Source organism: Pseudorasbora parva, chromosome 2 (genome assembly GCF_024679245.1).
Source record: "Pseudorasbora parva isolate DD20220531a chromosome 2, ASM2467924v1, whole genome shotgun sequence".
Taxonomy (NCBI): domain Eukaryota; kingdom Metazoa; phylum Chordata; class Actinopteri; order Cypriniformes; family Gobionidae; genus Pseudorasbora; species Pseudorasbora parva.
The window spans coordinates 45,894,662-45,911,392 of NC_090173.1; the positions used below are offsets into that span (position 1 = coordinate 45,894,662).

General features: G+C 37.4%; 1 protein-coding gene across 3 annotated transcripts; it reads right to left on the reverse strand.

Moving 5' to 3' along the window:
• Positions 1 to 24: 24 nt before the first annotated feature.
• LOC137045318 (centriolar coiled-coil protein of 110 kDa) lies at positions 25 to 16,402 on the reverse strand. 3 transcript variants are annotated; one of them, XM_067421897.1, is made up of 15 exons: positions 16,153 to 16,402; positions 15,430 to 15,611; positions 12,397 to 12,525; positions 10,067 to 11,057; positions 9,618 to 9,739; positions 6,107 to 6,275; positions 5,238 to 5,288; positions 5,039 to 5,145; positions 4,822 to 4,938; positions 4,642 to 4,743; positions 4,433 to 4,549; positions 4,155 to 4,228; positions 1,334 to 1,396; positions 1,126 to 1,188; positions 25 to 682 (listed from the first exon to the last, which is right to left on the reverse strand). In XM_067421897.1, exons 1-15 carry the CDS (start codon positions 16,202 to 16,204, stop codon positions 610 to 612), a joined length of 2,412 nt encoding a protein of 803 aa, XP_067277998.1. In that variant the 5' UTR covers positions 16,205 to 16,402; the 3' UTR covers positions 25 to 609. The 3 variants fall into 3 exon arrangements, with proteins under 3 accessions (XP_067277998.1, XP_067278012.1, XP_067278006.1); XM_067421911.1 differs by lacking the exon at positions 16,153 to 16,402 and adding an exon at positions 15,891 to 16,145; XM_067421905.1 differs by lacking the exon at positions 5,238 to 5,288.
• Positions 16,403 to 16,731: the final 329 nt, after the last annotated feature.

A 16,731-nucleotide genomic window follows, 5' to 3' on the forward strand; every position in this document is an offset into this window, starting at 1 on the left:
AATAATTTCCAGAGAACAATGATGCCAATGTTCCAGAGAACATTTATTCTTATTCTACTATTTGACATCCAATGTATTATTGACACATTTTAATATATTAATAGCATTAAAGCAGCATTAACTTTTTTCTTGATCAGTTTTCTCTTTATGCTTCTATTGTTCCCACCTTTACATTTAAGGAATCTCAAAATATAGAATTTGTAATTTATAGAAGGGGAATTTATTAATTTATGTATCCTATATTAAATAATATCTGGACTAAAGCCCCGCTTACACCAAACTACATTAGCATTCACACTAATGCATTGTTAAAATTATGTTTATTATAAGCACGCTGAATCTGAAAGTGATTCCAATGATATCATTCCTCTTTGTGGTTATTGTTTTGTTGTGTGGAATTTATATTTATAACTATTTAGAACCATATCTTTATCATTATAGTTACCATCCTTTGTGTGAACAGGCCTTTATTCTATATCCACATAAGCAGTTGTAGAATAATGGGAAGAAATAAATAAATTACATTTAATAACCATGATTCAATGAGATGGCAAGTGTCTCTATGATTAGCACAATATTATTTTCATGTCCAGTTCATAACAGGTATGATCAACCCAGTGAATGCTGTTTCTTCAGCCTCTCTGAATGCTGAACTCTCTCCTCTGGAGTCTTCTTGTAACTCCTGAAACACATAAAACATTTTTATTTGTATGTTTTCTATTACAATATTGCATCTAATGTTGATTTATAATATTCAAATTATTTCATTTAATGTGAACATGGTTTTGCAAATATATAATGCATTCTACAAAACGTACTGGGTTTGTTTTAAGGTTACTTTCATACGGAGCGATTCTTTGTAATATAATACAGTGATATTTATTCACACTTCAGTTGACTAAATGACTACATGAGATCCTGCCAAACGCATTTACAAATAAATGCAGCCAATTTTAAATGTCAGGTGACTCTTCTGGCAGAGGCTTTGTGGCATTTCCAGTACTGTAACTGTCCAGCAAAGACGGAATTGAATTTCAAATTCCATCAACAACAGCGTAAAAGAAAATGGAAATGGCAAGAATGGGAGATTGCATGATCAAAGAAAGCAAAAGGTGGAGAACTGACCCACGGCGCAGGAGCTGCTGGCCTGAAACTGGAGCGTTCTGGCCCTGACTGGGCTGCAGGATCCTTCAACACAACACACAGGAACAGGAAGACTGTTGGAAAGCTGTACGCAACTATCACAAATATATGGTGCAGTGAATATTTAATGTGTAAAGTGTCTGTTTTTCCCTCTGTGATTTTGAGTCTCTTGGAGTGTTTTTGTCTTCACCTTTTTGCCGGGGGACTCTTGGTTTTCTGAGCTCGTCTGGTCTGACCTGGAGATTCACCAACTCTAATGAAAATAATATTTTAGAGGAGGTCAGTAAGTGACTATATTGCATACAAATGATTTGTAAATATACAGCTCCGGAAAAAAATAAGAGACCACTGCAAAATATCAGTTTCTCTGGTCTTACTATTTATAGGTATGGTTTTGGGTAAAATAAAAAATAATTCTATAAACTACTGAAAACATTTTTCCCAAATTCCAAATAAAAATATTGTAATTTAGAGGATTTGTTTGCAGAAAGCAACAACTGGTCAAAATAACAAAATATATGCAGTGTTGTCAGACCTCGAATAATGGAAAGTTTATATTAATTTTAAACAACACAATACTAATGTTTTAACTTAGTTCATAAATCAATATTTGATGAAATAACTAATGATTCCAGCCTTGCTGAAGCACCCCCAGATCATCACCGATCCTTCACCAAATTTCACAATGGGTGCGAGACACTGTGGCTTGTAGGCCTTGGCCTCCGTCTAACCATTAGACGACCAGGTGTTGGACAAAGCTGAAAATTGGACTCATCAGAGAAGATGACCTTACTTCAGTCCTCTACAGTCCAATCCTTATGGTATCTTGCAAACCTCAGCCTGGCTCTTCTTTTTCAGCTTTGCACGACTTCAGCCCTGCCCCTAGGAGCCTGTTTTGAATCGTCCTCGCCGTGCACTTCACCCCAGCTGCCTTTTGCCATTCTTTTTGTAGGTCACTTGATCTCATCCTATGGTTGTTGAGTGACATTCAAATGAGTTGGCGGTCATTCCGGTCAGTGGAGAGTCGTTTTTCCCATCTGCCGGTCTGTAGCTTTGTTGTCCCCAATGTCTGCTGCTTGACCTTGTTCTTATGAACCGCCGTCTTTGAAATCTTAAAGATGGAAACAACCCGGCGCTCACTGTATCCCTCTGTCAGTAAAGCGAGATTTGAACCCTTATTTTCCTCACTCAAAACTTTCCTTTTCGACTTTTTTGTCATGGTCAATAGTTATTTTTTTGATTCCAATTACTTTTGAGGTACTACTAGCAATGTTTTTGCCATCCAGCTGGTCCTACTGCAAGAGGATAGGGATGACAACAGAAGTGTTTTTTTATAATTTAACTTATTAAATAAGATTTGGTTCAGATGATCCCCTAATCAGCACCTCATTCAATAGAATGAGGTGTGCCAGTAGTGGAATTCAACAGACATTGGAATAGAATGGCTTACATATTTGTAAATATGCTGATTTAAGAAAAAATTGCAGTGGTCTCAATTTTTTTTCAGAAACTGTATATAGCAATATACACTGATCAGGCATAACATTATGACCTTATATTTTGTTGGTCCCCTTTTGCTACCAAAACAGCTCTGACCCGTCAAGGCATGGACTCCACTAGACCCACTGAAGGTGTGCTGTGGGATCTGGCACCAAGATGTTAGCAGTAGATCCTTTAAGTCCTGTAAAAGGTGTGGCCTCCATGGATCAGACTATCCCACAATTCTCGATCGATTCTATCTGATCGATTTTGTTCAGCACATCCCACAGATGCTCGATTGGATTGAGATCTGGGGAATTTGGAGGCCAAGTCAACACCTCAAACTCGTATTTGTGCTCCTCAAACCATTCCTGAACCATTTTTGCTTTGTGGCAGGGCGCATTATCCTGCTGAAAGAGGCCACAGCCACCAGGGAATACAGTTTTCATGAAAGGGTGTACATGGTCAACATGAATGCTTAGGTAGGTGGTACGTGTCAAAGTAGCATCCACATGAATGGCAGGACCCAAGGTTTCCCAGCAGAAACTGCCCAAACCATCACACTGCCTCTAGCGGCTTGCTTTCTTCCCATAGTGCATCCTGGTGCCATGTGTTCCCCAGGTAACCCGGCCATCCACATGATGTAAAAGAAAACGTGATTCATCAGACCACCTTCTTCTATTGCTCCGTGGTCCAGTTCTGATGCTCACATGCCCACTGTCCGCCGCTTTCGGCAATGGACAGGGGTCTGCATGGGCACCCGGACTGGTCTGAAGATATGCAGCCCCATACACAACAAACAGTGATGCACTTTGTATCCTGACACCTTTCTATCAGAACACGCATTAACTTCTTGAACAATTTGAGCTACAGTAGCTTATCTGTTTGATTGGACCACACAGTCGCCTGTTCACCACTGTTCCTTCCTTGGACCACTTTTTATAGATACTGACCACTGCAGACTAGGAACACGCCACAAGTGCTGCAGTTTTGGAGATCCTCTGACTCAAGTCATCTAGCCATCCCAATTTGGCCCTTTGTCAAACTTCCTACTGCTTCCGAACTGCTTCTTACACATCAACTCTGAGGACAAAATGTTCACTTACAGCCTAAAATATCCCACCCACTAACAGGTGCCATGATAATGATATAATCAGTGTTATTCACTTCATCTGTTATATTGTTATGCCCGATGGGTGTATATATACTGTATATATTGATATTATAAGAATGATAAGTACGTATATATTATTTCCAATATTATAATATAATAGGCTACACATGATTCCAAAAAATAAATCTATAAACCATATATTAAAAAAACATGAAATGATAGCTTTCAAATATAGCATGACTTATTGTTATATTCTTTGAATATCCAGAATGCCAAAATTATAGCAAAACCAGTAAAATAGTATAGTACAACCATAATAAAACAAGACTTCCCCAAAAAACAAGATTCGGTCTTTTGTCTTCGGTCTTCTTAAAGGTAATATTTCTACTCTACTCAGACAAAACAGACAAAACCTCACCTTTTCTTTCTATCGAGAGATTTCTGGGTTGCAGCAGACAAAATCACCTTGTCCTTGGGGCTTTTCGCTTTTTCCTGTATTCAAAATAAATAGTAGGCTATTTATTTGAGGAAACACTTTCTGTACTGCTGTACATTCATATCGAAGTGAGTTTGTACTTTTCAAAACAGAAGATAAGATGCCAAGCATCAACCAAAACCTTCTCAAAAAAGAAAAAAGAAGGGAAAAAAGTAAATAAACCAGTGTAGATGAAACAAAAAAAAAGTGCTGAATGTTACCATCTCTCTGAGTTTTCTCTCAGTGCGAAGATCTCGGTCTTGTTGTAGCAGAGACAAACGCTCCTGTAGTGTCATTGTGAAGAAGATATCATGAATGTCAAACAAGGCCGCACGTAACTAAAAAAAAAGAAGCATACAGAAATATTTAGTGCCAAATCTTAAGCTATATCCACTGTTCTTTATGTACCGAACCATCCCAAATGTGTGACCTGAGCTCTGACGCGCTCTTGCAGAGACAGATCTTGCTCTGACAGTCGGTCGTTTCTTTGAGGAGCATTTGTGCTGAATGAACGAATAAACTCTTGCGTGTCCTGTACAGAAATACATGTAGAAATAAGATATGAGGTCTTTATTAGCATGCATATGAACACTATGTTGTGCGTTCTCACTTGTACGGTTTGACGCAGGTGTTTGACTTTCTCTGTTCTCAGCAGTCGTCTGGTCAGGAAGCCCTTCACGATAGCAGTGAGGCGACACAGCGCCCTCTGCTGCTCCGCTGTGACGACCTGCAATTTATTAACCAATTCATCACTTTTATTTTATTTTTTGGTTTATTTTACTCTACATGGACCAATTTAGAAGAGACAAAAGCACATTAAAAACAACCTGGCTCAGCCTGTTTCTGCTCTTTCCTGTGCTGTGATTTAGGCCTCTCATATAAATGGAAGCCTGTATTGAGGGTGATGCCACATCTAAACTGGACGAAGGAAAACCTAAAAGAATAGAATAGAGAAATATATTAATATATACCATAGTAAATGTATACTGTATTCTTTTGATTTTAATTAATGGTAAAAGGGTTTACCCCAAAATGACATCATTTCATCATGTTGTTCTAAATATGATTTTATTTCTTCTGTGAAACACAAAGATGTTTAAATTCCCAAGCTCTAAAAAGAACTAAAGGCATTCTTAATGTAGTCAAGCACATGGTCGTGCCTGTGCACATGCAATTGAATCTGTTATTTTAGCACTATTTATATACTATTATAATACTTGTGAATTAGCTATTATAATTTTTATTGTGTACTTTTGTCATTTATACTACTTTTTATTTGTATAGCTGTAAATTACTTCTTATTTAGTTTACAATATATTTATTTTATTTCAGCTTTATATAGGCTTTAAAGGGTGTGTGTGTGTGTGTGTGTGTGTGTGTGTGTGTGTGTGTGCTTGTTTGTTACATTGTGCAGACTAAATGTCCCCACAATGTAATATAAACCTGAGTTCACCTACATTGTGGGGACCAGCCAGCAGTCCCCACAATGCAAATGGATTCATAAACATATTAAATTCTGTTTTTTTGAACATGTAAAAATGCAGAATGTTTTCTGTGATGGGTAGGTGCAGGGGCAGGGGCATTGTAGGGGGATCGAATGTACAGTTTGTGCAGTGTAAAAACCATTAAACCTATGATGCATACATTTCAGCTTTTATATCCTATTTTATATATATATATATATATATATATATATATATATATATATATATATATATATATATATATATATATATATATATATATATATATATATATATATATATAATAGGATATAAAAGCTGAAATGTATGCATCATAGAAAAAATATTAAAGATGATTATAAATATCATAAAAAATTAAAGACATTGGGCTAAAACTGATGCGCTTTCATCTTAAAGCCATGGCTGACATACCAACAATGACTGGCACAGGGTGTCTTGGTGATCTTTCTCCAGGGCTTAAAGGGCACATGGGGGTCAGTATAGGGTAACGTTCCCCAGCCCTTAATTCACACCCGTCCTCACTTCCTACAGGACTCAGACCACCCTGACCCCTCAGTCTCCTGGTCCACTCTTCTGACTCCTGTATGAGGAAAAGACAGGTGCAGTGACTAAAATCAGAATAAATACAAAACACACAGTGATGCATTTCCAAGACCAGAGACTCCAAGCTGCAGTCCAGGGTAATGTTGATTGTGAATATATCATTTATATTGATTACCCCAGCATATAATAGTTCAGGGGTTTTCAAACTAACCTCCAAAAGGTTCTAAGGGGTCCCCAGAAAATTTCAGAGAATAAACCAAACCAAATAACTAAACCAAATAAACCAAAACCAAAATGGATAAAGTCTACTGAACATTCTTTCCAGAATTGCTTTGTATCTTTCTAGTAAGTGTTTTCTTACTATAGTCCCCTTTATCTTGCTGTTACGATCCCAGTATGGGTCATATTGGATGCATCCGAAACCTGCAAAATGCTGCCTTCGGAGGACACATTTCAAGGCAGGAAGGCATCGAGCCACGTCCGAATCTATTGTTTGCTTCCCTTCACTTCCATCTGATCGATGTTTGAAGGCAGCACACGTGTCCTTCGTTGCCTCTGATATCCCATAATCCTGTGATTTCCATTCAGTGACAGTTTAGCTGGGAAAAAAAGATGGCGTCTAGAAGTTGCGTTTGCGGGTCAGTTTGTGTGTAAATATACGTTTTTTACCAACATATTCCACTTCTGATATAATTTCTAGCGAGAAATCACTACTGTAGTAATTAAATATGTGTTTAGTTATCACCAGAGCTCTCTCTATTTAGCTGTAGATCATTAAACTGTTACACTGCCTTAGAAGTCTGTCCGAAATTAGTTTTGTGAGTTGCCTTCATGCACAAAACGCTGCCTGCAGCTGATGAGGCAGCGAGGCAACGAGTCAGCTGCCTAGGTTTTTAGACGCAGCCCTAGTGTGGGTTTGGTTGTTCTTTGTCTCGTTTCGTAGGTTGGAGTTAGAGTGGGTTACGTCATGATGACTGATGATTTACACCTGTGCTAGCTGATGCCGGCAAATTAAAGCAGCTCCCTTCAGTCGTGACGGTCCCTCTCCCCTCATACCATTTTGTTGTCGTCCTACTTACTGTTTTGTTCTCGTTTTAATCTTTTCTCTTTAACTTTATTACTCTTACTTTAATAAATGTTATTCCTTTTTGCATATCATACAAAGTGTCATCTCCTTCTTTGTCACGGCATGCAAGCTGGCTGTGACACTTGCTCACTTGGGTTGTAAAATTCTGAAAAGGGGGGGTGAAACACTCAGTTTCAGTCAATCTCATGTCAATCTTGAGTACCTATAGAGAAGTATTGCATCCTTCATATCTCCGAAAAGTCTTTAGTTTTATTTTATTTATAAAAGAAAGATAGGCTGTACCGGAAAAAAAAACGATCGGCTGGAGGCGTATTGTGTGGACGGCGCCAAAGAATGATGAGTGCACACAAAGTGGTAACGTCCTCAAGCGTGGAGAAGAAAACGCTACCCTAAATCAGATTCAACTAATACATATATGATCCAGAATCAGATCTGGAGGCTGAAATAAATTGAACAGGAGAAACGGCAGCAGCAGGACGTCCGTCTCTGTGGTATGTACTGTATTTAGTGACCTGTCAACATTGGTGTGTGTTCACTCGCAGTTTATGAGGACATGATTCGGTTTATGGACTATTGTATGTGACTAAACCTTAGCAGTAGCAAGCAAAACGGTTTTGCATGTCAGAGTCAGAATAGTGTAACGTTATACAGAACAACAATGGAGTAACCGTTTTTGAATGACGAAGCACGCTTTGTGAGAACACTAGGTTTATGTTTGATCGCATGCTCCATTGATAAATTAACTAACGTTATACACGATCGTGTTGTTTACTGATGTTTACTCATGCGACGATAGCCAACAGCAGACATTTGAAGCAGTTTTACTCACCGCCTGCTTCCAAAGCAGGACCGAACCTTTATCGCTGGGACCGCTCCGTCAAAAACACACTTCTTTGGTAACTGTTGATTTGGTGTCCTGTGACAGCAGTGGCGTGGAGATCCACTTTTGCAACACGACTGAAGCGATGTTGTGAAGCTTCCCGTCATTTCTGCGTTCAAATCGGTTCAAATCGGCTGCCTTCCCGGAATGCTGTGCTGAAGCATTGAAGTCGCTTGATGTCACCCATAGGAATAAAGAGCGTGGCGCGGACTATAACCAACATAAGTGTTCACGGACGACTGGATCTGCACCTGAGAGCAGTGTTTACGGCCGTGCATTTCCTCTCTCGCTCTAGTCGCGCGCGCGCGCACCCTACCGGGAGAAGAGCCCGTACGGCCCATACAAGGACCTTCCGATCTATTAACGTCAAGCCAACCCAAATTCGAAAAAAACTCTCCGAAACTTGTGAGAAACCGGAAGGAGTATTTTTAAGACAGAAATACTCCATCAAACGTCCAACATTAGTTTTTGAAACTTTGTCTATGTTAAGGATGGGAATCCAAGTCTTTAACAGTGTAAAAAGCTCAGTATCCATGAAACAGCATTTCACCCCCCCCCCCCCCCCCCCCCCTTAACTCAGGACGTGAGCTGCTTACATACATTTATTGTGAAAGTTGCTTATACAAATCATTTTTAATTGAAAACGTTGTTCTTTAGTTTTATACATCCAACAATACATATAGCCAATTTATATTTATAATGTCACACACTTACTATTTATCTAACAGAAACAGGGTTTTTTTTCCATACATATAGGTGGATTTTAGGAATGAGGTCCCTCATGAAAGGTTTCATCATATTTGGGAGTCCTTGGCATCATAACGTTTAAAACCCCCTGAATTAGTAGATGCGTAGAAGATGTGAGTAACCTTAAAGCTACACTGTGTGATATTTTCCCCCATTTAGCGAAGAAAGGGTATATGACCTTCCAGTGAATAATAGTTTCTGTTCCTCTCAATTCTGATTTCGGTTTAACTCCTACAGTGGCTGATTTAGTCCAAGATTAACATGGCAATCCCCCTCTTCACATTCCACACGGTGCCATTGAGTGTTAAAACGCGAAAGGCGAAGCTTGAATTTACGGCTATGTCCCTCTTTGGCTAATGTACTTTCAAGATGGAGGAGCAACATGGCGACCAGCATTAGAACCCCTCACCCCTATGTATTTTCAATGGCATATTATAAACTTACGAGAATACTTTATTACTTGAAAGAAGTAAATATACATTAATGAGCACATATATTTTTGAAAGAACTAAGTTAAGAATAAACTAAAAAAGTTACACAGTATAGCTTTAAAGTAGTTGCCATCCATGAAGAACTTATAAGATCCCAATTGGGTTAGTTAACATTTGACAATTCACAAAGGTTCGGAACAGAGCCCAGGCATATCTGGATATACCAATGCTGACCTGACTGTGTTGTCGTTGTTCTCTCTCTTGCTCTGCCACCAGACACGATATTCTGAAAGCATAATCATCCTCCAGAGACCTCTGCATGTCTTCAAGAGCCTGGACTTGCCATTGCATCTCATCTGAAACACAGGCATACACAACTGAGAGGACACTATATCAAATAAAGCTGAAAATGTTGTCTTTATACTAAATAGAATGTTCATCAATGGCTCTCTCAATGTTATACCATGTAAATGTATATCATGTACATTTTGTGGCTATATAGATATATATATATATACTGTAAATAAGCCTATCTATAGTAGTTATTTCTCATAGTATAAATAATCATGATAACATAATAATAGAAAAATCTAATAAAAATGATAAAAAAAAATATATAATATATATTTCGATCTAATTTAAGCCTATAATTTTATTAGTGCACTCATTTTTTCTGTTCTTACCTGCTCTCCTCTCTTTCAGCGCTGTGCTAATGACACTGTTTCTCTCAAATGGTAGTTTGGCATGAGAAGGAGAGTCTGGGGTGATTCCAGAGCCCATAAATGCTGCTGTGGGACTCTCTCGTGTGAATGTCTTGTTCATTGGTGAAGGAGGAGACAGTCGAGTGGGCGTTTTCGCAGTGACCCCGGCCATAAACCGAGGCATTCTCTCCTGGCTCCTGTCTATGAGCGGACTCTGATGTCGGGAAGACAGATGGCTATCCATCGTGTGGCATCTCCTTCGGAACAGAGGGCTTGTGAGCTCAGGATCCAACAGAGATGAATCTAATCTTCCGATGGTCTCATTCAACCTGGAGTGGTCATCATATCGACCAATACTCACATTTTCCACTCCGAGTTTCCTCTCCTGTGTTTCAATTGTTTTTACTTCCTGTGGCCTAGCATTGGCTGTATTGTTTGGTTGGTTGGGGCTGTCAGGGAAAGAGAAGAAGATGCTGCCAGCAGAAATGGGACGAGGACGCCCGCGATGGGGTCTGGCACTTAAACTGCCATTTATACCGGATTCTGGACTTATTAGGTAACTTGGAGAGGTCTGATTGGGTGAGGGAATATAACAGGGTAAGCCAGAGACAGTCCCATCCAAAGAACTGCCGTTTTCTTTATCAAATGAGATTTTGGTGCCTATGACCTTTGACCCTTGTTTAACTTGTTCTTTTTCAATAAATTCACGTGATTTCTTGAGTAGGTTCTGCAGACAAACTCCTTCCGTTTCAGTTTCCTCCTGCATTTGTTTTTCCTCCGTGGCTTTTCCTCTCTTAACTCCAGGCAGCTCAGCTGATGGGGTCACTGCTGGCTTATTGGACAAAATGTAAGGCTCGGTGGCCCCAGTAGGTGTAAGATGTGCAGCATCAGTAAAACCATTCCTGCAGTCTGGTTCTGGAGAAGGAGACAAGCATGGCTCTGAAGGCTTTGGCATGTCCAATATTTTTGGTGCCTATAATGAAAGAAAATATGAAAACAGGGGTGTCACTAGGTCCATTTAGGTTATATTATTATTTAGATCATATTTCCATCCAACCCCCTTAAAAATTTGTGATTAACTCTGTAATATTTATATAATATGTAATTATATGTAATATGTAATTCGTGATCACCTCAGTTATGCAGTTTGTTCTTCAATCAGCAGCAGTGCAGTGTGTGCATTTATTGATAGATTATGATATCTGCATCTTTATACTTCTTTGTCATTAATGCAGTTTACATAATATGATACAAGAGAAATTTCCATCCACTGTAAAATCTGAGCTTATTTATTTATTTTTATGAAATTCCTTAAAATCTAAATACTTCAGTGCTTCTGTAATATTCATTTTATAATAAATCCAAAAGCAAGAAATGCAAAAAGAATGGTAAATGAGCTAATGAGTGGTCCTCTGCTGTCATCTACTGGTTATAGTGGTAATTTCATGTCATTTTCATGTTAAAGGTGTGTGTGTTTCCACCAGGTGACAGAAATCCTCAAAAGCATGGTACATTTTTCATGTTATCTCCATGAATTAAATGAGAAATGTAGATGAGCTTCTTTAAAGTGACTGCAGGCTGCACAAATGTAGAGTTAAAAGCTGGTTATTTGAATGATTAGACATTAATTCAATATTCAGGGATTGATTACCCTAGTATATAAACAATATATTAAATTAGTTTACCCTCATTGGGGGCTGAAATCCTAGAATCGCCCCTGTATGTTGAAGATATGAGTTAAAAACAAAATCTATAAATAAAACAAAAAAAGTAACAACAATAAATAATGAATGCATGGTAAAAAAAAGAAATAAAAGAATGTGGCCTTCAACTTGAAAAAAACAACATTGTATTAATATATCTATTAGTAAAAAATAATAATACAGGTATACAGAAATTACATATAATTTTAATATTTTTATATAAAATAAATCTGTACATAAAAGCAAACAAAAAGTAACAAAAATAAAAAAAATATAAATGCATGGTTAAAAAATTTCACCAGAATGTGGCCTTCAACTTTAATAAAAAAAAATAAGTATTTGAAATCTATCGATCTATATGTATATGTGAATTTTCATAGCTGAATAGAAAAAAAGAAAACTATAAAATCTATACATAGAAAGAAAACGTAAATGTTTTAAAATATTTACCAGAATGTGGCTTTCATATAACAAAAAATAAAGTCTATCAGTTTGATAAACTATTAGTTTTGAAAATCTATCATTTTCTAAATCTATTAGTTTTAATCAAAATAAATAAATATAAGGCATAAAAGTGCCCGTTAGTCGAAGAAACACTTATTTTCTTACCTTACTGGTGGAAAGAATGGCCTGAATCTGATTGAGGAGGTTATTGTTATTATGAATCTGTATCTCTGCCTCCATTTGTGATGCTCTTTTCTTGTATTCAACCATCTCTCTTCTTTGTTTCTCACTTAGCTGGAAAGACAATATGTAAAAACGTTCAAATAATATGAATAATACTTTGAAAATGCAAAGCTTGAATATAAGATAATAACTTGAATGTGTAAACCAAACTTAGGCTACATGTTATAATTATTATTGTTATTAATTGTCTTCAAAATAGTGTATTGTGCTGAATAAGTCTTTATTTTGCTTTTGAAAGTTTATCATTATCATATGTAGGCCTACTGTGACTGCAATAGTGGATGTATTGTGCGTGACGTCACCCATAGGTTTCTGAAGCCTAAAGTGCGGCCGTTGCCATCTTGGCAGGACGTCACTCCTGGATAACTGAAAACGGGCAACTAACAAAGTGGGTGGAACTAACAAACAGCTAGTGGCCATGCCCTTATTTATGTAGAATTTGAAGGTTTAATATAATTTAAACGAATTAGTCATTAAAAAAATTCACCCCCTCAGAGTTGTCATGAAGGGCAAAATTAGCCATATAAGCCAAAACCACAATTTGTACTAGGCTGTAAACATGTTTCTTCGGCTGGAAAGTTGGGCATTTTAAATAGCATTCAAGCATTCAACATGGCTTCAAGAGAAACTTGGGGAGGTTGCCGCTTGCTTTAAAGGCACAATGTGTAGTTTTCCCCCGCTAGAGGTCGCCTATTCAAAACAAAGGCGTAGCTTGACGATGTGGGAGCTGATGTGGCTGCTAAAGCGATTGCTAATGAGAGACTAGTGCAACACACAGAGACAGCTGCTGAACTTTTATTATGCCACAAGCCGCGTTTCCATTACCCTTCAAATTGAGTAAATTGAAATTGCGAATTGAAAATACGCTCAATGGAAACGCTGCAATTTTGCAAAAACTCCCATATATTGCAAAAAAGTTGTTAAGCTCTCATGAGGTGGTTTTTCAGGCAATCCGGAAAAGGACATTTTCGCAAAACTGCAATGGAAAAGTTTTTTCGCATTTACAGGTGCAGTGACGCATTGCTGCAACATAGGGCCTATATATTATATTTTCTTATTAACAACTTAACAAGATATAATGTAGTTAAAAGGACATATATTTTCTCTTAATAAGGACAGTGGCGTAACTTTAACCTAGTAATGACAGACCCCGGTGCAGCCACAAATAATATATAGGCCTACTGTAATTAAGACATATATTAAAGAAATGTATTAAAACAGAAAGAGCTATAGCTTCAGCCTTACTCAAAGGCCGAAGAAACAGGCCAGCTACGCACGTCAGTCCATTCCAGACGATCTTGGTTTGCTTCTTATTTAATATAGAGGCAATTAATTTATGAAATATCAATAAAAATAAAAATACAATTTATACAAAACTAAATAATTTTATTAAGAAAGACTTTCTAGTAAATAAAACTCGAAGTGGTCAAAATCATGTGACTCCCCATTTCAAACATATTGCGAATCTTATACTAATGCTGCTCACTTTTCATAATCAACATATAAATTAAAATAATAATATTACAAGCTAATGTTTAGGCCTAAACGTAGCCTATTTAGTTTTATAGTTAGGCTATGTTTTCTTTTTTACCCACGGCCGATAAAAGCGCCAACGTTTTCTCATTTTTTCCTTCTTCCTTTAAGACAGCGGAAACAACTTGCAATACTCTGTCCTTTTTAGCTATACAGATAGGTTCAAGACATAATTATAAACTGTCTACTTTTATTTGTGGACTCAGGGAACTAATTATTTTGCATGCACTCACTCCAAACGCTGTCTTATTTTTATTTTTTTATATTTTGTTTATTAAATGACAATTTTTTCTTTTCCAATCTAAAGCATTTCTAAATTCAGTTCATATGCCCAACAAACCAAATGTCTAGCCAAAATAACAAAAGTAGTAAAAAAACAAAACAAAAAAACATTTGAGCTACCATGCAAATTCAAACATTTCGCTCTTCTCTATATGCGTCAACATGGCGCGAGTAAAAGTCGATCATTCTTGTTTGGAGAGAAGACGTGACAGAGTTCTTTATTAAACTCATAAAAGACAATAGAATTACAGGAATACTGGATTCTAAACACAGAAATGCCACATTATCATGAAGACCTTGAAGCAGATCTGACACACACACACACACCTCCGTGCCGCTTAAGTAACCTAAGGGGCTTTCCTTGCCAAATGCTTGGATAACACACACTTTCCAATAAAAATAATGACTAGTGTGGTGGATGGGATATACAAACCAAGTGCCATCATTTTGGAATGACATATCGTGAGGGGAAAATAAAACGTTTTAGTAGCATAACTGCAGCTATGGAAACACTGTCAATTCGCAATAGTTTTTTATCTACATTTTACACAAATCTGTAATGGAAACGCAGCTACATTCACTGCTTCCGCTTCTTCCAGTCAAGTGTATGTGGGAAAACGCAGCGCTGTTGCTCTTATTAGATACATTGGAGCATGTTATTAGTAGATTATGTACTTATATTACTCGCCGCGGCTACTATGATACACTTTGTTCAGACTGCAGAGAGAAGAGATCAATAGCAAAACATGGTAATCACAGTAAATCAAGAAAAAGAGATTCAAACAATAAGTGTTGTCAACGTGTTGAGCTATAAAATGACATTTCTGTCGATAAATGTATCCAAAGAGTTGTCCTTTGTCTAATAAAACACATAATATATTAAAGCGTCTTTGGTGTTGCAATGGTATCTACAAAATAAAACCGGAATCGAGGGTATGATGTCATTGATAGGCAACGCACAGACACTGTGTCCTGGTAAAAAGGCTTATTTCTCTGGATTTAAACATGCATGGAATCATCTGGGATAATTTAAGTAGGCCTATACAAGTCAACAAAATATATAACTGTGGCTTGGGGATATTTTAATCCAAAAGTCTTAAATACTGTGCCTTTAACTAGTGAAATTTAGCTTGTACTCACAACAGGAGACAGAACTGGCCTGCCATGAAAGCAGATGAGAGGGTGCGCCAACCCCCGCGCAGGTGCGGTACTGCAGCTTTTTTCATCCATCATTTCCGACTGCAGTTTAGACAGAATGCGTGCGCAGAACTCCTCATAGCTGTCCATGTTTTCTCTACAGCGGTCTGCACAACTGGAAAAGTCTATTTTCAAATGCAAACATTAGAGCAAGTGTTATTTGACAGAAAATGACAGAAAATGTGCATAATAAGTTGTCTATTCGGTTGCATTCGGTCAGATTGATCACAGTCAGCAGCCACGTTTGCTAGTAATGCAGGCTTTTGATTCAGATTTTGAACATAGTCTAGCCTATTCTATCCATGAATGAATGTCTCTGCATTCCATTGCTTTATTCACCAATGTATTTGCTAACAGATAACCATGATGCATGCACAGGTTAAAACCTCAGCATCAACACCTACCTTTATATCGTAATGGAAGACAAGATAATAAATAAAGTGTATCATTAAATGGCGTTCCTCTACTACCGCAGATGTGAAACAGCGTATGATGTCGCTGTGCTGATGTTTACATTGGACGTACAGATGCTAATCGCGTAATCGTTTCCTGCTTTGTCCGTAATTACGCTGTGAATGATAACGAAGCTACTAATCTGGTTTAGCTACTCTACATCCATGACGTAGGTATTATTATGTCGGCAGAAGGTGTATTTAATATCCAAACCTCTTCTATCTGTCCGTCTTGTGTGTCTGTGGTCTTCATCAGCACCGCCCATTCACTCGCCGTCATTCTCTTCATTCATTTGGAAGTAAAATTATAGGAAGATTCCTTCACACCTTAGGCTATACATTTTTAAGATACATATTCATATCCACGTTATCTTTTACCGCAGTAGCCCAAATACACTTTGCTCAAAATTGTATTCGTAGAAAATGAAATGCTTCCGCAAATAGGCCTATGCTTTACTTGTCAATTAGCCTGAATGGCTAATAAATAATAAATAGGCTAAATAAATAAAGTCCGTTTAAAATAAGGAACTAATTTCTGAGCAAACGCGGTCTGAAAAGAAAAATATATATATGAAAACAAATAGCCTACATTTATTTATTTATTTATTTATTTATTTATTTGTTTAGGCTACGTTGCTTTGGTGAAAATCGCACATTACTTATTAATTACATGTATTTCTTTACTTAGCCGATTACTTTTACAGGCCAAAACATGGAACAGCATGTTCACAATTAACGTTTTCAAGCATAATCATTTATTAAGATTACACTAGCCTATATAGGCTGTTAAAAT